The following is a 24,901-nucleotide window of genomic DNA, read 5'->3' on the forward strand; positions in this document are numbered from 1 at the left end:
GAGATGATATTATTAACAAAATATTTATTTGTGTTTATCTTGTCGGTTAGATTTGTAAATTTAATTGAATCAAAGACTCAAATAACTTGACGATATTAAGTATTAATTTTTGGCGTTAGAATATATGTACACAAACAATATATATGAGGTACCAAGGCGGGATTGTACAAAGTCCTATAAACAAGAATATAAATAGTTGGTATATATCTATTTCAGAAAATGTTTATCAAATCAAAGCAGTTTTTGTTGTTAATTTTTAACGTAAAGTGTTTTGCTTAATCTGTCAGCACTGATAATTTGTATTTTGTATTTACATTTATAAACATAAGTGACAAACGTCAATACAAGTTTATCTTTCGTAAAGTGCAAAACGTACTTATTTCACGAATAAATAATTATTTACCACAACTTGAACCAATAAAGATAACATATTTATAAACAATTAACACACTTAAACATGGTGAACTATTGCTGTGTTCAAGGTTGTAACCGCAATAGTCGAGCTAACAAACACCTCAACTTTTATAGTTTACCAAAAGAAAAATACCGGTAAGTTAAATTTTTCATACACTTTACATTTTAAGAATTTTAATACTTATTAGCAATTTTTCGATCACTAATAAGAAAGTAAAGAAACATAGTAAAATTTACGAAGATGAACATTAAAGTTTTGTTTGTTGTTGTTCATTTTTTTTTAAATTGTATTAACAATTTTTTTTTACATTGTATTAGCATTTTTTTTAAATTGTATTAATATTATATTTTTATTATAAGTCAGAAACAATGGCTAAAGCTAGCTGGCAGGGATGATTTGTTGGATCAAGATCTAGAAAGGCTTCGGAAGTCACTTAGGTTCTGTTCTCGTCATTTTCAGCCAAACTGTATTAAAAACAGATTCCTAAGTAATGATGCCGTGCCTAGCAAAAGTCTTCCAGGATCAATGAGCGAAGGCTAGTATATATTTATATTTGGCCTTTTAAATTTCATTTTGATGATCAATTATTAACCTATTCATGGAAATATATTCATATCTCTAAATATAAATGAGGTCTCAAGTCATAATGTTTATGCATATGATTAACTATATAATGAGTAGGTAAAAGATGATTCTATTATATAAAATAATTTTAATACCCTATGACGTTAAGTCCCTAGTGGCTTTAGCTTACACTGACTCAAGTATCCTTTTAACTGGAACACTGACAATACAACAGTGAGCACAGCTGTTCGGTTTTAGTATACCTGATGAGTAGGTGGTGCCTACCTAAATAAGTTTGCACTAAACCTTACCACTGAGTATTATAAGAATGATGATGAGATATGTCGTTTTATAACTACAATCTATAAACAAAATTTCAGACGAAACAGATACAGAACCAGAGAAGCATGAAGGTGTTGTATGTGACAGTTGCTCCGAGCCTATTTGCGGGTTTCGCTACAAATGTGTGACATGTGACAACTATGATCTCTGTCAGAAGTGTGAAATGCTTGGTTCACATCCGCAGCATTACATGTTAAGGATACCCAAGTCAATTAAATTTGTGAGTAACAGATTTATTGTTTTGTATTATACCCATTTTTATTTATAATTCGTATGTTCAAGTAATTTAATCAAACTAAAAACTAATATAACACTACTTAGATATATATATATACGATGTATGGGATAATTCACTGAATACTGTTGACTTTGTATTCTATGATTTATCCAAAGCATTTGATTGTGAAGAACACAAAAAACTTTTGTATAAGCTAAAACATTAAGGTGTTAATGGTAGAATGTTATGTGATGGCACTTGATTTCATTATTTCATACTTGAATCAATCAACAGGGGTTTATATGTGTATGGAATAATGTCTTCTGGATTTGTTGAATGGGTGTTCCAAAGGGATCAATATTGGGTCCTTTTCTATTCTTATGTATAAATATTTTTTCTTTTTATTTAAAGGGTATTTGTGATATTGTATTGTTGGCTGATGATTGCTAATTTCTTATTAAAATTATTAGGTAAGGTATTATTACTAATACAAAGTTGGTTTACAAAAGAAAAATGTTTTTAAATGCTAAAAAAATAATACATTTACTGTTTGCCATATATAATGTAAGCAAGCAAAATTTCAGGACTTAACTTCAAACAATAATGATCTGAATGTACACTCCTGTATTTCTAGAGATTTAAAAGATCTGTGGAATCCACATATTTATATATTTTCGGCATTGTGCTTTGGGGTAATACTACAGATATTGAAACATTTTTTTTTTTATTTCTAGCAAGTTGCAGATGATCTACTAAGCAAATGGAGAGAATTTTTCAAAGCCGAACATGTAATACCGGACTCAAATACAAATGATTTATCCAGTGACGATGAACCAGTTACGAAATACATCCGAGTAAGGAACTATGATAGTGGCATTGATCTCTCAGAGGATGTAAAGAGGGATATCAGATGTGAAATTGATCGGGCCCTTAAATCGATTGAGGAGAAGAAAAAACATAAGTCGACATCCGCTTCTGATGACGTCCCTAGCAAAAAAATTAAACTAGATAATGAAATGACGATTGAAATAGCAAAACCGGTGTCAAATACTCCCGAGTTAGCGTTTGCTGATGTCAATGATTATGATCAGAATGATGTCAAGACTGAGGGAACTTCGTCTGCTTCTCTAGGGGCACAAGGTAAGAATAGAAGCAATTGTTTTAGATATTTTAACACTCAGATTATACAACAAAAGGCAATGGAGCGTGTAGAACATTACAACGAAGCAACAAAAGCAAATACAAATCAAATCAAACAAGTTTAATAATTCCTAATTCATATCTTAAATAAAATCTAGTGTAGTCGAGTAGTGTGTACACAGGTTTTCATGGGTATGCTATTTTGAGGTCCTAAGATCTCCAAAGTTCGATTCCTGGTCGGAATAGTAGAAAAAGCTCATTTTTTTTCGATGTAGAAAAAGCTCATTATTTTTCTATGTTGTCTTGTATCTGGTCGTGTTACTAGTACTGTCGTTATTTCTAATTTTCCATAACGCAAGTGCTTTAGCTACTTGTATTGGGATCAGTATAAAAAAAAAGAAATGATAAGCCACTAAATATATAAAACCGAAACTAAACTTGTTGACGAAATCAATGTTTTGTAGCTTTTTTAACTTTATTTTTTTTTTTTACAGGTCAAACGCAACCGCTGTATTACATGAAATTGAGTGGAGATCTATCAGAATTAATGATGGAATTAACTCAGACCAATAAAGATGGATAATTTATTTAATAAAATATAATAAAATATATTAAAATATTTAAACTTAAATTAATTTAACCTCTATGTGAAATAGTTATTAAATAAACATTATGAATTCAAAATATTTCTTTTTTTTTAAATTATGTACCAGTAATGTATGTCTCTGTCACAATATTTGTGATAATGATTGATCTAAATTATTCAATTCAATTCTTAGTTTAATGGCTTTTAGTTGTACCGACAGTAGATGACACGTAGGATGGAGAAGACACGAATGAGATTGATCGGTGCGGTTGAGACACTAAACTCAATTGAATTTTAAAGTCAAGAACAGTAGGTAGTATTAATTTCTTTGTTAATCCTTAACCTAGAACAACACAAAAAACATTAAGAGTTAATAATAGGATAATTAAAAAAATAGTTGTTAGTATTCTAAACTATATATGTAATAAAATACATATGAAAAATTGGACTATTCACAACTTAATTTTATTAAATTTGATATATTTACATAAGATTGAACAAAATGGACTAAACACAAACGTCAACAAACATTCAACATTTATAGGGCGAGGGACTTTAGGAGGGAGGATGTCATAAATGGGACGAAGAAGTTTAGGGTAAAGGAACAGGATATGGGTTGCAGAGCCTTCGTCTAGGCCACATTCACACAGCGAGTGATCACGAACTCTGATTTTTGCTAGATGAGTAGGTGTGCATGAATGGCCGAGGCGTAACCGACAGATGGTGGAGGTGACCCAACGGTCAGCGTGCCTGTGAGATGAAAACCAAGGTCGCCTCGGAATTTCAGGTTGTAACGCCGAATAATATTTACCCTTGACCAATTTTGATGAAACCCAAAAAGAATTCCAGGATTTATTCATTTCAGCTTTAGCAAGAGAAAGCAAATCCTGAGATGTGTTGGCAAAATGCTCAGATCTACCAGATTGGATAGCAATCTTAGCATATGAGTCTGCCATCTCATTACCATATATATCCGAATGGCTAGTCCAGACCAGCAGGACTTGTAGCCCTTGTTGATGACAGGACAACAGGGCCTCTCTTCTCAGGATCTTCAAAACGATTGAAAGTCTTGATCTGCTACGAAAAGGTTCCTCTTTAATGGCTAACAGACAGCTTAGTGAGTCACAGAAAATAATTGTTTGCTGAATATTGTGTGACTGGGCATACATTACGGCTTCCAGTAAAGCGATGGCCTCTCCGGAGAATACAGAGGTTTCGGGGGGACATTTAAATAATAAGGCTATTTTAAATTTAGGAATCCAGCAAGATGCACCAACGCAGCCGGTCGGCGAGAGCTTAGAGGCATCAGTATATATAGGGAGATGATTTGGCCTATTTTGATGAAAAATTGTTTGAAATTGGATCAGGGGAAACTTTTACGAGTCCAAGATTTGTAATTATCGGAGGATTATAAATAAGTGCTTTAAAGGAGGTGGAAAAAAGAGGATTAGAGGGAAAAGTGGTAAGTGGATGGGGGAGTTTGGTATACTTGAGGAAACTGTTTAATAGGAATGGGGATGCCGGATTATCTGAGTTACAAAGGTGGGATAGATTAGGTGGGATTTGTTTTATCTGATCAGTAGAGGATTAGTAGGGGTGGATTTCATCGCACCCAATATAATACGGAGACATTTATAGTGTATTTTATTTAATTTTTCTGAAGCTGATTTATTAAAAGGATCTAGAACGAACAGTCCGTAGTCCAAATGGCTACGAACTATTGCGCTATAGATCAATTTTAATGTATAAGGGTGAGCTCCCCACCAGACTCCAGACACAGCTCTAAGGGCATTAATTGACTTTTTCACATTTTTGGGCTATGTAATCAGAGTGTGAAATTCCGTTCAGTTTGTAATCGAGAATTATACCAAGAAATTTTGTTTTGTCTACAAAGTTAATGCATTGACCCTCATAAAACAGATCAAAGGCAGGAATACGTCTTTTTTTCGTAAAAATCACTGCTTGACTTTTGGCTATCGACAGCGACAAGCCATGGTCATAGAGCCATTGGGATAGGTAATGCAAAGCAGAGTTTAATCGAAATGTTAAATTTTCAACGGAACTAGATCTATAATATAAAACTATGTCATCAGCATACTGGAGGATGTTACAAAAGTTGTTAACAAACAAATCGAGGTCATGAATGTATATGCTATAAAGCAGAGGGCTGAGTACTGAGCCTTGAGAAAGACCTTTCCAGACGAATCTGGGGGGAAGTGAGAGATGTTGGTGTCTAACCGTTATTGATCTGCAAGTTATCAGATTACATACGAAATGAACTATGTTCGGTGGAATACTCAGCTGTTGCATTTTCTGCCTGAGCAACGGAAGAAGGATATTATCATATGCAGAAGATATATCAAGAAAGATTCCCACAAGGAACTCTCCTTTAGCGAAGGCAATTCGAATGTCTGTTGTATGTATGCTTAGACTATCAATAGTGCTCGACCCCTTCCGAAAGCCAAATTGAAAGGGAGCAAGTATGTTTCTGCTTTCCATTAACCATTCCAGGCGATTCTTCAAGAGATGTTCAGTGATCTTTGTAGATGATAAAGCTATAGGCCTATATGAATTGCAATCGGAAGGGCTCTTACCCGGTTTAAGAATGGGAATAACAATTTGTGACTTCCAAGATTGCGGGATGATTCCTTTGATAAAGACCGAGTTAATAATATTTAAAAAACAATGTTTAGCTTTATCATTTAATTTGGAAATAAAAGAGTAAGGAACGCCATCTTCCCCAGGTGTCGAATCGGATAAACCATTTAATGCACATTGAAGTTCAGAAAAAGAGAAGGGGGCATCCATTTCATCCAAAGTAGATGCTGGCGTAGAAATTAGAAAACTGTCCTCATATGGGACAAAGGGGGGTGGGGGGCAAGCTTCTCAGCAAAATTGTTAAGCCACTCAGAAGGAGTATTTGAGGTAGGATTGTCAGAGTTAAGGCAACGGCGGAATTTTTTATTTCAAACTTTTTATTTAATTCCTCATCCCACCAGGGGGTGGAAAGCAAATGATTTTTTGAGATGTGTTTTTTGGGAAAATGGAGATCAGCTGCAGTTAAAATACCATTAACGAAAAGGTCGTAGCAAAGGATTACATTTCGATAGTCTTGCGACATAAAGAGGGAGTCAATCATGTCGTCAACAGATTCAGCATATGCAGACCAATTAACATGCTTTAATTTATATTTTAATAAAGGATTTAGGTTGGAGTTGTTGTGTTCTTAATGTTATAAACATAGTATGTTATAAGTATAGGGTAGTTGTCAACGTCGAGCCAGTCTGAATAAACGATTCATGCGAATAGACGTGTTTTATTTAACAGTGGCGAACGCGGATAAAAAAAAACATAGTATCATACTTAGGAATTAATTTTACAAAATGTCGGTCGGACATATGCGTGAGTTTATTGTAAAATCGGGGAACTGGTTAAGTTATGTAGAAAGACTAGAAATGTACTTTATGGTGAACAAAGTGGCGGATGATTTTAAAATACCGACGTTAATTTCGGTTATGGGAGAAGAAGCGTATGATTTATTAGCTGCCTTGGCAAGTCCTAAGAAACCATCAGCCTTGAAATTTGATCAGGCAGTGCAGTTGCTATCAGCACATCTGCAACCTAAACCGTCGGTTTTATCTGAAAGGTATAAGTTTCGTCAGCGGCGGCAGCTTCAAGACGAATCAATAGCAGCTTACGTCACAGAACTTAAGAAGCTTTCAAGGTATTGTGAATTCAACGCAACCTTAGGGTCGGCATTAGAAATTCGCATCCCGAATTTGATAATAGTAGGGGTTGTTTCTTAAAGGGGTTGTTCCCCTCTCTCGAAATTTACCACTCCCAACCCGCGGAAACCCATAGTTTTTTTTTAATGTGCGTTTAAAGTTACGTGCAACGGATCGATATTTTGCATTATAATTAACCTTAAATCATTATTTTTATGTTTATTAGCTTTTTCTGTATTATCTTTTAACAAATACTATATTAATTTATAGTAAAAAAAACGTGTAAAAATTTAATTTAATTTTGTAGTAAAGCGATTCTTTTGTAAAGAAAATAATAATCACCCAGAAGATTTTACGAACATGATAATATAATACAATATAACATAAAATATAAAAAAGATCCATTTATCGCATTATTAAATTTAGTCAAGTATATATACAGATAAATGGTTCTTATAAATTTCTAAAATATACCTATTGTTGTTTCTATTTTTCACTCAAAATTAACAGCCCCCTCACAGGAGTGGCGAAGCCACTCCGGCAACAAAAATAGTAGATAGTTATAGTAGCTAAGGATAGGTTAGGTTAGGTTAGATTTTATGACCAAACGCTGAAATCACATTGTATACCAATAATTGGAATTTTATATCTCTCCTCTTCTAAAATTTAACTAACAGTACGAATTTTGATGATTTTAGTATTGAAATTTAAAAATTGAAAAAAATACTAATGATTTCCGCGCGGGGGGAGTGGTGGTGTAGGTACTACACCACGCCCCCTTACCCCCCACCCCTTCCCCAACCTTAAATTCGGGATGCGAATTTCTAATGCAATCCCCAACCTTAGATGAGAACCTCCGAGACCAGCTGGTTTGTGGGCTCAGAAGTGAAGTAATTAGACAGCGATTATTCTCCGAAGAAAACATAGTTTACAACCGAGCGATATCTTTAGCGCTGTCATTAGAAGCGGCTGAGCGCGATGCAAGCGCGGTTGTAGACGTAGCCCGAACCGAGGGAATAAATAAAATCTATTTGAGCGAGTGTCCGAAATGCAGCGATAACAGACATAAAGCTACGGAGTGCAGATATAAGGATTACGTGTGCAGTTGGTGCCACGAGATCGGTCACCTTAGGAAGATGTGTCCTAAAAAACATGAATCTTATCGTGCGCAAATGTTTGATTCAGCGGAGACAGCTAGTAGTTATCGGTTTATGAAATCACGCGGCGGGTACGTAAACAACACAGGGCGTTCAAGGAGAGGAGCGCGGGGTCGCGGTCGGCGAGCATTCGGGCAGCACGGAGCGTCCAGTGCCGGGCAACAAAGAGCCCCGGTACATTTGATGAGTGAGCAAGATGACGAATACGAAGACGGCGAACTGAAAGACTCGAGTGAACAAAACATGTATCAAATGTCATTATGTAATTATAAACCGGTTCGTATAACACTTAAAGATCAAAATTGTTTGTTAGAAATGGAAGTTGATACCGGTTCCGCCTTATCTTGTATTAGTAAACAAATTTATTATGAAAACTTTAGCCATTTACCATTAATACCTTGTTTATTAAATATCAAATTTTATGATGGCTCCATTGTCCAACCTATAGGGTTTATAGAAACAATAGTGGAGTATACTACTATAAAAAAACGATTAGATCTATATGTATTAGAGAAGGGAACGACCAATCTTTTGGGTCGTCAGTGGTTAGCGGAGTTGCAAATACCAATATGTATACCGGTAGGCTCAATTCCGAATCATCACTTAGGAACTAACAAAGTTCACCACAATGTGATTGCTGAAATTGTTTCTAGGCATAAAACCCTTTTTGACGGCACATTGGGCAAGTACACGGGCGGTCAAGCCGAGCTGTGTATTCGCGAAGGTGCGCAACCGATTTTCTGCCGAGCGTGGCCGCTTCCGTACGCGCTGCGCGAGCGCGTCGACGCGGAGCTAGATGCGATGCTGCGCGCCGGCATCATTGAGCCGGTGGAGCATTCCGATTGGGCGACACCATTGGTCGTGGTGCGGGAACCGGACGGAGGTTTGAGACTCTGTGCTGATTTTAAAGTAACCTTAAATAAAGTTCTGGAAGTTGATCGATATCCTGTTCCAAAAATGGAAGACTTGTTTAGCAATCTAAGTGGTAATATTTTTTTTACTAAGCTAGATCTTTCACAAGCATACAATCAAATCGTGCTAGCGGAACAATCAAGAAAATACACCGTTATCAATACGCATAGGGGCTTATATAAATATAATCGCCTTGTCTATGGGCTGTCTTCCAGCCCAGGAATCTTTCAAAAAATTATGGTAGATTTATTTAAGGGTATTAAAGACGTTGTTGTATTTTACGATGATATTTTAATTAAAAATACAGATTTAACAAACCATTTGAGCACAGTAGAACGTGTTCTTGATATTTTAAAACAAAATGGTCTGAAAATTAAAAAGAATAAATGTAGTTTTCTATCAAAACAAGTAAAATACTTAGGGTCTGTCATCGATACGAACGGTGTTCGAGTCGATCCGGATAAGGTGGAAGCAATAAATTCCATGCCCCATCCAAATAATATAACTGAATTAAAGTCATTCATAGGAATGGTTAACTTTTGTGGAAAATTCATTAAAAATTTGAGCTCACATTTGGCACCACTTTATAACCTCTTGAGAAAAGGTAAACATTGGAAATGGGGAATAAAAGAAAACACAGCCTTTATTAAAGTAAAAAAAATGTTAGGAAATTCAACAACTTTAGCACATTTTGATATGGAAAAGGAAACCGTGATAACTGTCGATGCCAGTTCCAGGGGGCTCGGCGCTGTGCTGGCTCAGCGCGCTGTCGGCGAGGGGAGTAACGCGCCCGAGCGGGTAGTAGCTTACGCGTCACGTTCTCTGACAGCTCATGAGATAAACTACAGTCAAATCCATAAAGAAGCTTTGGCAATAGTCTATGCAATCGAAACATTCCATAATTATCTATACGGTAGAAGGTTTATACTCCGGACCGACCACAAACCCTTGGTTAGTATTTTTGGACCCAACATAGGTATCCCAAGCGCGGCAGCGAGTAGGCTTCAACGCTGGGCAATTAAATTATCAGCTTATGATTTTACCATTGAATACGTAAGAACAGACAAAAATACAGCTGACGTATTATCACGTTTAATTAAATCTCAAAAAAATTACGTTATAGACGTAGACCTACCTGAACAAACGTACTTACATTTTTCTTCCGAAGCGATGCTGCTGGATTATAATATTTTAAGAAAGGAAACGAACAGGGATCCTATTTTGGCTCGCGTCTTAAGTTTCATAGTAGATGGCTGGCCTCAAGAGGTAGACATAAAAAAATTAAAACCCTTCTTTGCTCGGAAGAAGGAATTATACTCCGAACTTGATTGTATTATGTGGGGTCACCGGGTAGTTATACCAGCGGTATGTAGAAATAAAGTAATTTCAGAGTTACATGATACACACATGGGCATGGTCAAAACGAAAGCCTTGGCCCGTAGTTATGTTTGGTGGCTAGGAGTCGACGAGGCCGTGGAGGCGGAGTGCCGCGCGTGCTCAGTGTGCGCGGCCACGGCTGATGCGCCTCCTGGGCAGGCCCCCGCTCGTGGCCTTGGCCGTCGCGCCCTTGGTCTAGGCTCCATTTGGATTTTATGGGTCCTATAAGTGGGGTAACTTATTTAGTAGTAGTCGATTCTTGTTCGAAATGGATAGAAGCCATCTTATCACCCGGCCTCAAACGGAGCCGCTGAAAATGCGGTCAAAACATGCAAGAGAGTAATAAACAAAGCATTTAAACAAAATTTAGAAGTATCCGTAGCGTTGAACAGATTTCTTTTAGCATATAGAAATACCGAACATCCTACTACCGGAGATAGCCCAGCAAGAATCTTGCAGGGGCGTAATTTACGGATGCGACTAGATAACTTAAAACCGGAAAGGGCCTCGCGAGTTGCAAAGCAACAGGCGCGCAGCGAGCGAGCTGCGGGAGGGGCGCAGCGCCAGCTCGAAGCTGGAGCGCTCGTCTGGTATCGTGAGTACAAGGGCGTAGATAAATGGGTAGCCGGTACGATCGTTGAGGCATTAGGGAATAGCGATTACCGAATAAGATCCATTTTTGGAACAGAAACACACAGGCACATCGATCAAATTAAAATAAGAGTTACTAAAAACCAATTTAACGATATTTCCAGTAAGGTTAATAAAAATCAAGGTAACAAACTATCTCGAAAGTCTTTGACAGCCTCCGTGACCAATGGTGATAACTCAAATCAGACTAATAATGGCGTGTCCAATTTAGAACCGCCACTCTACAATAACGATCGCTCCAGTTTAAGCACCAATGATAACTCAACTACAGGACCGAAAGAGGTGAGCGATTCGTTGATCCCAGAGGTGAGCGATTCGTTGATCCCAGCCCCCGTGGAAGAGTCAAATGTGTCGGAGGAAAGGGAAGGGCCTAGCCCTGGTAGTAGTCGGTCATCAGATCGTCGGGTTGTGCGAGTCCGGAAACCACCAGTTCGATATGGTTTCGGCGAGAACGATTAGATGTTATCGAGCAAAAAAAAATTTTTTATTGTTTATATTTTTTGTTTAAGTAGTATTACAATAAGTAAAGTGTATTTTAAGTATTTTAAGTATTTTTGTATAAGGGTGGAGGTGTTGTGTTCTTAATGTTATAAACATAGTATGTTATAAGTATAGGGTAGTTGTCAACGTCGAGCCGAACGAGAGTCAAACGATTCATGCGAATAGACGTGTTTTATTTAACAGGAGTATGGGATGGATCGGTTATTTAAAGAAAGGAGGATAGGGAAGTGGTCACTACCAAAAGAGGATGATAGGACATTCCAGGATAATTGAAAAGCAAGGGCAGGAGAGGTTAGGGATAGGTCAACAACGGATTTTGGATTTTGGTTGGGGTATACTCTACGTGTTGGTGAGCCATTATTGAGGATGCAGAGGTTTGCATCATCAAACATGTCCATCAACAAGAGAGCAAACGAATCACAAAAATGTGAACCCCAGGAGGTATGGTGGGCATTAAAATCCCCCATGACAAGGATAGGATGAGGGAGACTAGAGAAGATGGCGGATAAATCGGGAATTAAAGCGGGATTAGGTGAGGGATATACAGGGAGAGAAAAGAGATGTTGAGGGCTCTGACAGCAACAGCATTAATATGCTGGCTGGACAGGGATACCGAGTGCCGAATAAAAATGGCACTCCCGGCATAACCATCACTCCTGTCATCTCTCAAACAGGATAAGCCCGGTACCCGGAATCGGGATCCAGGGATCAACCAAGTTTCAGAGATGGCAATAATGACAGGTTTATGGAGATTAATTAGAGAGAGGAGTTCATGTTTTTTAGGCCGAACGCTCTTGCAGTTCCATTGAAGGAAGCTGATTGGGGCCGTTTTTAAGGATTGAGAACGTTGGACGGAGGGAGGACAGGAGGGAACCGTGAGGATGCTTCTATATATGACACATTGTCTTGGGACATAACAATTTTTATGGATTGTTGGCGTGAAAATTCAGGACAGTCCTTATCTATGTAAAATGAACACCTGAGCAATGCAAGCAAGTGGCGTTATCCTTACTTACATCACAAGACACACCTGTGTGGGATTTGGAACACTTAAAACATCTAGGTTGTGATCGGCACTGAGTTTTTATGTGTCCATAACGGCAGCAGTTCAGGCATTGGATCGTAGGAAGTTTATACATTTCTACAGGTAGGGAAGTATGATAGGAATACACTTTATTGGGAAGCATTTGCCCCCTAAATGTGATAACCACAGATTGGGTTGGGACCCATGTGATAACACCATCGGTAAAAGTGTTCCTGTTAAGGCGTCTGATTTTTAAAACTTCACCACATCCAGAGGGAAGTTCGAGTGACGTTGCTAATTCATCCATTGTCCAGTCCACGGGAATACCCTTAATCAAACCCATTCTAGTAATATTGAACGTCGGTACAATAACTTTATATTTACACATTTCAATAACAGGGTTTGCTAGAAAGGAGTTTGCTGCCTTGCTTGTTGAAAACTCAACAGATATTTTATTGCATCCTACATTTTTAAGGCCATCATTAATAATGCCACTAATTTTGTGAGTATGTAGAAATTGCCCAAATTTGATAGCCCGTATAGTAGTTCCTGAAGCAGGATCAGAGACTTCCCGGGACACATGAACAATGAAAGGGCCTTTGTCACTGTCTAAATAACTTTTAGGGCCTTCAGAGTAGGAAGGATGGGTATAAATCGTTTGGATGGAGGGAGTTGCGGTTGTGGGATGAATTACCGTTTTCTTTGTGTTGGAGTCGGAATTAATCGAATCATTAGGACTTTGTCGTTTACGAGAAACAGGTATAGAAGAATTGGATTTTAATTGGATTGAAAGGTATAGGAGAAGAACAATTGTCGGGAACTAAATCTACTGAGCCACCTGGATCAGGGGGTTCGGGAGGAGTATCAACCTCCATTATAAAATTTAAAAACTACAGAATATTAAAATACAGCAAATACTCACAATATGTATAAATGTTAGTAACACCACTAACCCAAATATCAACTAATAGTACTATTAACAGTAAAATACACTACAGAACTAAACGTTAACACTCAAAATCTCTTAACACGTGTGTTAACCAACACTAACGCAAGCGAATATCTAAATTATGATAGGAAGACAAACAAACAATGTCAAAGTCAAAGTCAAAAACCTTTATTCAAAATAGAAGTGTTTACACTTTCTTATTGATTGTCGAAAATCTACCACCGGTTCGGAATATATATTATTCAGACCTCAGACCTGAGAAGAACCGGCGAAAGAAACTCAGCGGTATTTTTTTTTTATAATGTCAATTTATAATTTACAACAATAAACATATTCTTCTTATTTGAAACAGCCTGGAGGCGATCATCTCATTCCCAAGGTGTGCAGTCAACTAGAAAGTCATTATTGCTGTATTAGGTAATATCCTTTAGCACACAAACGCTCTTTAACGATTCTTTTGAATTTTATAATTGAATATTGTTGAACGTTTTCTGGGATCCTGTTGTAAAAACGTATACATTGCCCCAAAAAAGAGTTACTAACCCTGTGTAATCGGGTACTAGGCGTAACAAGTTTAATACCCCTTTAATACAGTCAGAGTAAGAAAATCTTGTTCAGTTTTCAAATATATTCCTTTATCATGTCGTAAAATCTTAGTACCTTGTGAATCTAAACATTGCGACGAAATGTTTAATTCTCAATCGGTAAAGCAGATTATGGCTCATACTTAGCACAAGAATTATTAGTTATATATTTAGAAAATGTTAGCGACATCAGGTCACTGCAGTCCCAACATGAAGCATACAGCATAAATATAATTATTCTTGTGTTAAATATTAATTAAATAATTTAAGATACTTAAAGTGGGTTTATTAAAATCAATCATAAAACTAATTAATGTTATTATATTGATTTTGTTTATCAAATATTGTGAGGGTAGTAGTAACTTATTTTCTGGGTGGGAGGATTATCAAAAGTTATATAAGTTATTACAAATTAGATGGATTTTAGTTCAACTTGTTCATGGAGTGCTTACTAAGTAGAAACGCTGTATGTTAGGGTTGTTACCCGGTAGTATTGGTACTGTGAGACTTCAAAATAAAACCACCGAGTATGTACTGCTGGTCAGATAGTGTAATTGCTCTCACTTTATGAAATTACAAAAAATGTATTGTACTTTAGAAAAAACATTTCTATAGCGCGATGTAAAATACATGTAACGCCATCTATTGACCAAATCATAAACTAAATGATCATTTGGCATAATGTCATTTGATCTTGAACATACCGCCCACCAAGGACGTTACTGAAAGAACGTCCTTCCGAGTTTACTTAAAAGTTGTACACATATAATAAGAAACCAGATAAAATATTTTGTTGTATACAATAATATACTGGTTTGAACTAAACTTAAAACTGAACAATAATAACTTAAAAATACTAAGTACCTTAAATTAAATAACAATAAAACATAAAATAAAACTATACTTAAGCTAGGTACATTTAAAGTAATAACATTTAGCAATAGTAAATATTATTTGGTCTCCCTATCTAATACAATTACATTTGTCCTAAGAATAATGAAAAACATAACAATAATAATACAAAAGTTGAATATCACTAAAACACATGAATATAATATGATCTAATCACACAAACAGAAATTAAACATTCTTTTGTTCGGTAATTGGTAAAATGCAAATTTTAGACGTTGGTCTTTTAATTGTATTGGACTTAGTGCGAACTGTGACTACACGGGTAATATTATCACTACCAGGATGTTTTTGTAATATACGACCTAACAACCAACGGCTTGGAGGTAAATTATCTTCCTTTATCAGAACTATGTCACCATCTGATGGTTCAGGAACTTGACAAGACCATTTATACCGGTTCATCAAATTAGACAGGTATTCGTTTGACCAACGTTTCCAAAACGATTGAACCATTCTCTGAACAAATTGCCAACGCGATGAGTGGTCTTTTACCTTGAACTTTTAAATTGATTATCGGGTACATTCAGTAACGGTTCGCCAATTAGGAAATGTCCAGGTGTTAAAGGTAATGCTTCACCAGGATCAGCGACATGAATAACACTCATGGGTCGCGAATTCAAACAAGCTTCCACTTGGGTCAGAAGCGTGGTCATTTCCTCGAATGTAAGGGTCGAGTCACCTATGACTCTTTTTAAGTGAAATTTTATTGATTTTACTCCTGCTTCAGTCCCAATTTCGGCGGACTGTGCGGAGGAATGAAGTGCCACTCCGTACCATTCGATTCTAAATGCTCTGCTATAGATGGTTGAATTGATACTAATTCCTGTAACTCTCTTGCGGCACCGACAAAAGTGGTACCGTTATCGCTCCACAACTTAGCACAGTGACCTCGTCTAGACACGAAACGTCTGAAAGCTGCCAAAAATGCCTACGTGTTCATGTCACTGACTACTTCTAAATGTAAAGCACGAGTAACCATGCATATAAAAAGGCATATATAGCCTTTGTACGAACGGTGCCCACGACCCTTCGTTGTTCTAAGATTTATGGGTCCCGCGTAATCTACACCACTATGTAAAAATGGACGAGCTGGAGTACATCTAACGGACGGTAATGAACCCATAAATTGATTATTTATATTTGCTCTTTGCTTAGCACACTTAACACACTTGTATATGTGGTGTTTGGCTAAGTTTCTAATTTCTATTATCCAGTAGGCTGTCCTCAAAAAACTTATCATTAACTGAAGACCTCCGTGCAGCGTTTTGACATGAGCATCTACTATTATAAGTCGAGTCACTGGACTACAGCGTGGTAGTACAATCGGATGTTTGGTCTGTTCACTCAACTGAGCTTTCTCCAATCTGCCTCTAACTCTTATTATTCCTTTATTATCAAGGTAAGGACAAAGTGACTTCAATACACTTGATTTTATTTGTAAATAGCCTTTATCCTGTAATTGTGTATATTCCTTTGTAAATATTTCCTTTTGTGTTTGTCTTATACAACATTCCAGCGCAGCATCTAATTCTACCTTTTGTAAATACATTCCACGGTATATTTTGTTATTATTCAGGAATCTTCGACAATATGCAACAACTTTCATTAACCTTTTTAATGTAGAATACCTTTTGAAAATTGAATTATTTGGAACAACCGTTACATAAGATTTAACGCACTCTTCTAAGTCCAAGTTTAATTTGTCTAAATTATTTGGTCTGTTATACTATATATTGTCCTTTTTCAGGAATGATGGTCCTGAAAACCATAAATCACAGGTGAGAAGTGATTTCGGCGTTATTCCCCTAGATGCACAGTCTGCGGGGTTGTCCTTTGTCGAAACATGAAACCATTGAGATGCTTTCATGTTCGTTAGTATTTCAGATGTTCGATTAGCTACAAACGTTTTCCATCTACTTGGGTGGTCGTTTATCCAGGCTAGTACAACTGTGGAATCGGTCCATGCTTTAATTTGATCTTTGGGAATACTCAAGATATTAGCTGTTTCGATCAAAAGTTGTGACAGAAGAACTGCTCCACACAACTCTAGCCGTGGAATACTAATTTGTTTTACAGGAGCTACTCTGGTTTTTGCAACAATAAGTGTCTTTTTGTGTTACGTGTATTTTTCCTTCAAGGTCAATGGTTCTCAAATAAATCACGGCTGAGTAAGCTGTCTTCGAAGCATCACTAAATCCATGTAGTTCCAGCTTCTGATTCAATGTAGTGCCAATCCAACGAGGTATGCGTACGTCGGTAAGTAGTGACAGTTGCTCTCGATAGTCAATCCACTCCTTCACTAACTCCACGTTTAGTTCTTCATCCCAACTAACGCCGGTAAGCCATAACTTTTGTATAAATACCTTTGCTAGTACTATACTTGGGGCTATCCAACCCAACGGATCAAATAGCCGTGCTATATTTGAAATGATTGATCTTTTAGTTGCAGGTGCAGTCGTCAGCGTCAGATTAACTAAGTACTGGAAGGTGTCTTGGCTGCGGTTCCAGGTAAGTCCTAATATTTTTATTGTACTATCTATCTTGATTTCTACTTCTTTTACTTCTTCGTGTGATATTTCTTTAACCTTGTCTATGTTGTCCATAAAAATTATGTCCTTGTTTGTTCTATTTATATATAATTGTCCTTGATCTTTCTCATTCTCCATTTCCTTAATTTCTTTTATTAATTCCTGATTATTAGAATTCCATTTTTGCAATTTAAATCCACCTTTACCTAATAATTCTGTTATTTGTGTATATATTTCTAATCCTTGATCCACTTCGTAACACCCTGTCATAAGATCATCCATATAGAAACAATTGAGTACTTTATCTTTTGCAAGTGGATAATTGTCTCCTTCATCAAAAGCAACTTGGTGTAACGTCCGAACGGCTTGATAAGGTGCAGAAGCTGCACCAAAGGTGACTGTCGTTAGTTCATAGTCAACGATTTCTTTTTCCGGACAATCACGCCAAAGCATGCGTTGGAACATTGCATCTCCTTCAGCAATTCGGACTTGACGATACATTTTAATTATATCTGCTACCAGTGCTATGGAATACAATCGCCATCTTAATATGGTGTGCCTTAAGTCAGCTTGCAATTTCGGCCCTACCATAAGATTATCATTTAAAGAGACTCCGTTACTGTTCTTCTGAGATGCATTAAAAACTACTCGAACTTTTGTAGTAGTTTTATCGTCGCGTACAACCGCGTGATGAGGTAAGTAAAAAGCTTTATCTTTCTTCATATCATCTTTTGCTATTGGTCTCATATGTCCTAATGATAAATATTCTTGTATAACCTCTACGTACTTTTCTTTTAGTTCTTTATTATTTCCTAATCTATTTTCTAATGACTTAAATCTTTTTTCAGCTATATCTCGCGAATTTCCAGACATGCATAGTGTATTCTCTTCACGAAAAGGTAACCTAACAATATATCTCCCACTTTCATCTCTTCTAGTAGTTAGACTATAGAACTCTTCACATGTTTTCTCTTCCGGTGTAAGTATTTGCTTTGTACTAGTTTGTTCTTCTAATTCCCAAAATCTTTTTAAAATATCATCTTCTTTATCTACCTGAGCATGTAATACATTGATAACCTTTGACCTCTCTTTATCTTCGTTATCAACAACACCCGAGATGACCCATCCTAAGGTAGTATTTTGGGCGATTAAATTGCCGGCAGGATTTTTTATTATCCCCTCAGTAATGATGTGGCTGTAAACGTCAGCACCTAATAAAATATCAATTTTATTGGAGGTGTGGAATCCTGGATCTGCAAGACACAGGTTTGTGACACTTAGCCAATTTAAGTTAGTGTTGACACTACGTTCAGGTAAGTAGGATGTTATTTTGTTTAACACGTATGCCTTCACCGTAAACACGAAGTCGAAATTCACTCTTGATCTTATATTTAAATGTACCATAGACCTAGCAATGGTTGAACTATTTTCACCAAGTCCTGATATAACTCCTTGTATGGGTGTCTTTTTTAGACTAAGAAATTGAACTGCTGCTTCGGTTATAAAACAAGCTTGAGAGCCCTGATCAAGTAAGGCATGGATGGGATGATATTCGCCATTCTTCGACTCGACTTTGATTAGCGCTGTGGCTAATAAAACCTGTCTTGGCTTTGACACCCTTCCTGTCGACAAGCACGAAACTATCGGAGGAGAACTAGTTGAGGAATTAACATTTTCTATCGTAGGCTTCACTGTTGTGGTTTGCTCTGATTGAGGATTAAAATGAAGAAGCGAGTGATGGCGCTTCCGACAAACTCTACAAGTGGTAACCTTTTTGCAATCATATACGGTGTGATTACTACCTAAACAGTTAAAGCAGATTCGGTTCTTCATCACAAACTCTCGTCTTCTTTCAACAGGCTCTTTAGTAAACTTCTTGCAAAAACAAAGTTTGTGCGGTTCTGAGCAGTATTCACAGCGCATACTTGATGAGTTAGTGGCTAACATTACCTTTGCACCATGAGAATTGTTATAATTATAATTTTTATTTACCTGCTGAGCCATCGATACCTTTGGTTCTAAAAATTCTAAAGCACGGAAACGATTTTCAATAAACAGTTTGAATTGTTCAAAGGTTGGCAAATCGTTATTGGAATCGCTGGCGCAAACATTTATCTCCCATTGTTTACGAGTTTCACTATCTAGTTTTAGAGTAACAATGTGTATGATAATAATATCCCATGTATTTACGTTAATATTTAAGTTTCTAAGTGCATGTAAACAATCACATGTGGTATCTAACAATTCTTTCAACAATGAAGCTGACTCGACATTAATTCGTTTTTGACCAAACAATCTTTTTAAAATACAATTAGTCAGATATTTCTTGTTATTATATCGTTTTTCTAATTGAGCCCAGCACTCACTATAGTTAGCGGAAGTTATTGGAGTGTGGCGAATGAGCTGTTCAGCTTCACCAGAAAGGTGACTTTTCAAATAATGCATTTTTTGTACATTATCTAATGAATCATTTTTGTGCACTAGAGATGTAAAAAGATCGTGAAATGTTGTCCATTCCCCATATTTACCAGAAAATATAGGGATGGCGATCTTTGGTAGTTTAAAAAAGGAGTAACTGGCTTCGACATACCTGAAGTGTTTTCATTTTGTACTGATCCCTTTGTCGAACAGATTTTGTTAAGCGTTGTTTTCATAAGACTTTTATAAACTATATAAGTATTCTCAACATCATCATATATATCACCTACGATTTGTTCTATGTCCTCCAATTTAAATCTTTCATATAATTTAGTATTATTCTCTTTAAATATAGACCAATCCATTTCTAACAATTCTTGCTTGGTTTCAATATATTCTACTGTTAGTCTATCTTTACTACATTTTTTAAAGTTAATTAGACCTTTCTTTACATAACTATAATTATAATTATATTTATAGTAACTATAATTATAGTGTAATAAAAGTAATAGAAGTTTGTGTGGACTGTTTTATTGGAAAAAGTACTTAAAGTGAACAGTGAGAAGTGCCATTTATTAACAAAAAATTATAAATATATAATTAAGCTTCTGTCTAGGCTTAGTTTGATAAAAATAGTCATCAAAATAAACTGAGCGCATTAATTTTTTTTTGTATGTATCGTAAGTAGTAGTGTAGTAAAGTAACAGCCTGTAAATTTCCCACTGCTGGGATAAGGCCTCCTCTTCCATTAAGGAGAGGGTTTGAAACATATTCTACCACGCTGCTCCAATGCGGGTTGGTGGAATGCACATGTGGCAGAATTTCGATGAAATTAGACACATGCAAGTTTCCTCACGATGTTTTCCTTCATCGCCGAGCACGAGATAAATTATAAACACAAATTAAGCACATATATATAGTGGTGCTTGCCTGGGTTTGAACCCGCAATCATCGGTTATGATGCACGCGTTCTAACCACTGGGCCATCTCAGCTCTATGTCAGTCATAAGTAGTATTAAATAAAAAAAAGATAATCGCAAAACAATGCATTTGTTTACGGGAATCACATTAGAAACCTCTAAAGTTTTCAGTGTTTCTCTACTATGCATATATTGTGAAAACCCGCATCAAAATCCGTTGCGTAATTTTAAAGATCTAAACATACATAGGGACATGTAGTGGCTTAGAATTGGTTTTATACTATGTCGTGATGATATATTATAGTGATCCTATCGTTCATTTAAAAAAATGTTTCATTGGATTACTTAGCTGTCAATAAGATTTAAAGTGATAAAAATAAAAGAATTAATTACACAGATAAAACTTTATTTTGTAGGCAGTAAATAATCAGTCTTATCGTATTAAACACTTACATAATTTAACATAATACTCATAGAAAAAAAAATTAATAAATGCTATGGATTAATTAATAATCTATCTAGTGGTTACATTTACTGTCAGCAGAACACGAACCTTCTTTGTTTTCCTTAGCCTCTTTGCGAACTGGACCTGTTTGGGTTATTGGCACCACTCTCTCTCCTTTAGCATCTACTTCCTTCCTTGGTGCTGTGATTGTTAGAATGCCGTCGCTGGAAAGTTTGGATACCACATCATCGGATTCAGCACCTTCAGGCAAAGCATATCTCCGTACAAACTGTCGGGAGACGAAACCGTGCTGATCCTTCTTTTCTTCATGTTTAGCTTCTACGACGACGTAGCCATCGGCTGTCTTGACAGTTATCTCGTTGGGTGAGAAATGCTGAACATCCAAGTTGATCGTAAACATATCTTTATCGGTCTTGATAGTAGATCCCAGGTCATGTGTGAACGATTCCAGGTATCTCCAAGGTCGGAAGTAATCCCTCATCATCCACGGTGACATCATTGAAGTAATTAAATCATCAGGCGTTAAAGCAATTCCGAAGTCTTGGTCAAATAGTTCGCTTTTTTGTTTTTGTTGACATTCTTCTTCACCACGAGCGACGGTAGAGATAATGGACAAAATAATTAAATATAATATTTTACTCATGTTTACGTGTTTATTGCTTATTTCGGTAAAGCTTTGATCACTTTAATGTCTCGACTCTACGAATCCACACAAAATACTTGCCCGTTGAAAAGCGCGGCTCGGTTTATATACCCGTCCCGCCATCTAGCGGCCGGTAGAAATTTCTCGACAAACTGACGTGGCCCTTATCGTTCATTGCCAGCGGTCCACGTAATTGCATTTTAATTATCAGGTTTTATATATCTGATAAGAAATTTAAAAAATATTTTGTGCAATGAATCTAATCAATTTTATTATGTAATCTATTATGTTATTTATAATTTTAGTTTAATAAGAGACATCTATTGGCAAATAGGTCATACGGCTATGTCACTGACCTCAATATAAATAGATACATTGTACAATGTTGGGGTAGGTACAAGTCCGATCAATATATTCCAGATTTCCAGACTTTTCCAGACTGATAAAGACGGGAAAACGAACTATCTCTCATTTTTGTTTTTTATAATACCTACTGCGATTGGAGTTTTGTTCGTATGGCGTGAAATATTAGTTTTAATAATTACAGTTGACTTTGATGTTTTTCATAATGATAGTTGTTTTAAGTAATTATACTATAATGTATATTAGAATTAGCGTTTTCGCTAAAAAATGATAGCAAGAATTCTGATATTTTTTTTTAAACAAACTATTTAACATTTCATATGGGCATAAGAGAGCACTGACGGCTCAGTAATTAAAAGACATCACGTTCTTAATCGATTCAAATCTAGAGAAGCATACAAACACAGCACAATTTTCATGTTTTTTCATTAATTTAATTTATGTTTATAATTGATACACAGTATAAGACTTATCTTATAAGTCTCATTATATCGAATAGATATGAAGAGCCGAAATGGCCCAGTGGTTAGAACGCGTGCATCTTAACCGATGATTTTGGGTTCAAACCCAGGCAAACACTACTATACATATGTGTTTATGCGGCGGTGAAGGAAAACATCGTGAGGAAATCTGCATGTGTCTCATTTCATAGAAATTCTGCCACAGGTTTATTCCACCCACCCGCATAGCACCAACAGCAATGTGGAATATGTTACAAACCTTCTCCTCAAAGGGAGAGAAGGCCTTAGCCCAGCGGTGGGAAATTTACAGGCTGTTAATGTATGTAATGACAGTATGAGGCCTGTACGTCGCAAATATAAAATACATGTCTTTACCCACGCAATAATTAATAAAAATATCATACATATAAAAAACCTACGAGGCTACAGACTTAATGTGATAGTGTAGTCATAATGTAACTGTTACAATAAGGTATGTTCCAGTGATAACAGATTTGGAATTATTGAAAAGTAATATAAAAAAACCAAACAATATTAAAAATTGTTCAAAATATATATATCTATAATTTATTTGCGTAATAAAAGTTTCTTAATTTAGACATTTTAAATTAATCTAATACTCGCTTGTGGACTATAAAATTCCTGGCACTTAGCCTAGATACGTCGAGAAATGACTAGAAATTGCTATACTGCGCAGACTCGGCTTGAAGTTTCAGTACATAAGTCGATTGTTCTAGTCGTCACTAGATGTCGCACGCGTTACGATATATAAACTCCGCCGGCCGGCGACCGGACAGTCAATACAGATCTAACACGTTAAAGGATTTGTGTACGCAGTCAGAGCATCTTTAAACTATCATTTTTGTAATCCGTTGATTGAATATTTAAAAAAAGAACTCAAAATGTCTTTGACACCTTTTCTACTCGGATACGACTTACCACACCCTCACCGGATCGTAGACCAGGATTTCGGTTTGGCGCTAACACCAGATGACTTACTAATGGCCGCCGTCGCACCATTGCTCTCTCGCGATTATTACAGGCCGTGGCGTCAACAAACCGCCGCCACGAGAGACGTCGGCTCCACCATCAGAAGCGACAAGGACAAATTCCAAGTTAATCTGGACGTGCAACACTTCGCACCGGAGGATATTACGGTGAAGACGGTCGACGGTTACATTGTCATAGAAGGCAAGCACGAGGAGAGAAAAGACGAACATGGCTTTATATCTCGACAATTTACGAGGAGATACGTGCTCCCTGAAGGCTGTGACCCCGAAACGGTGGAATCGAAACTGTCTTCAGACGGAGTTCTCACTGTAGTCGCACCAAGAAAGCCAGCGGTGTCTAACAATGAACGCGTCGTACCAATTGCTCAAACTGGTCCCGTCAGAAAGGAGATCAAGGATCAAGATTCTCAAGCAAGTGCCAACGGGGAATAATTTATATTGATATAGTCTTATGTAGTGTATACATTTCTTTGTAATTTAGAAAACTATTATTCTTAATAATTTGAAGCTTTAATTATTTATATTGTTTAGATGTTATTTTTAAGTCATAATGTAATAAATTAAAATTCATGGATTATATTTATTTCAATTATTGCGTTATAAATCTACATAAGATTTTGTGTTGGACTTATCACTCAGTAAAATGGTTTTAAAAATCTTAGACGAAATCGTGTTTAGAAATTTGAAATACTTTTTTATACACAGAAAAATATTCACTGAGATTATTTAAGGTTTTATTTATGCTTTTTAAAGCTATATACACCTGAAGGAACTTTCTACGATAAAAAAAAATTGCCATCTTTTATAAAAACATCAGATATTCAGAGTGTACAGTTCAACACTCATTATTATTACTTAGAAAAGATTTACTCATTGTAATTGAGAATGGTATCATCGTGTTTAATATACATTAATCCAAATATTTTAAGTCGGTTTTATGTGCTCACTGAAAAACAAAAGAAACAATTATAAAAGCTTATGATATGGCGCTCAAATTGAACTATTCCAGATTTCGTATATGCCGGTGGCTGTAACC

General features: G+C 36.4%; 4 protein-coding genes across 4 annotated transcripts; 2 read left to right on the forward strand and 2 right to left on the reverse strand.

The window, feature by feature from the left end:
- The first annotated feature begins 309 nt into the window (after positions 1-309).
- Positions 310-3,290, forward strand: LOC124540460. The gene is made up of 5 exons (XM_047118059.1): positions 310-549; positions 775-950; positions 1,360-1,541; positions 2,273-2,678; positions 3,173-3,290. The coding sequence occupies exons 1-5, from the start codon at positions 458-460 to the stop codon at positions 3,259-3,261; spliced, it is 945 nt and encodes a 314-aa protein (XP_046974015.1). The 5' UTR covers positions 310-457; the 3' UTR covers positions 3,262-3,290.
- Positions 3,291-15,768: 12,478 nt separating this feature from the next.
- On the reverse strand, positions 15,769-20,029 carry LOC124540381. Its single transcript, XM_047117881.1, has 3 exons — positions 19,951-20,029; positions 17,219-18,837; positions 15,769-15,984 (listed from the first exon to the last, which is right to left on the reverse strand). The coding sequence occupies exons 1-3, from the start codon at positions 20,027-20,029 to the stop codon at positions 15,769-15,771; spliced, it is 1,914 nt and encodes a 637-aa protein (XP_046973837.1).
- Positions 20,030-21,311: 1,282 nt separating this feature from the next.
- LOC124540571 (protein lethal(2)essential for life-like) lies at positions 21,312-22,116 on the reverse strand. The gene has a single exon (XM_047118252.1). The coding sequence runs from the start codon at positions 22,029-22,031 to the stop codon at positions 21,441-21,443; it is 591 nt and encodes a 196-aa protein (XP_046974208.1). The 5' UTR covers positions 22,032-22,116; the 3' UTR covers positions 21,312-21,440.
- A 1,512-nt stretch (positions 22,117-23,628) lies between these two features.
- On the forward strand, positions 23,629-24,440 carry LOC124540572 (protein lethal(2)essential for life-like). Its single transcript, XM_047118253.1, has one exon. It carries the CDS (start codon positions 23,758-23,760, stop codon positions 24,295-24,297), a length of 540 nt encoding a protein of 179 aa, XP_046974209.1. The 5' UTR covers positions 23,629-23,757; the 3' UTR covers positions 24,298-24,440.
- Positions 24,441-24,901: the final 461 nt, after the last annotated feature.

The sequence above is a fragment of the Vanessa cardui genome, chromosome 25 (assembly GCF_905220365.1).
Source record: "Vanessa cardui chromosome 25, ilVanCard2.1, whole genome shotgun sequence".
Classification (NCBI taxonomy): domain Eukaryota; kingdom Metazoa; phylum Arthropoda; class Insecta; order Lepidoptera; family Nymphalidae; genus Vanessa; species Vanessa cardui.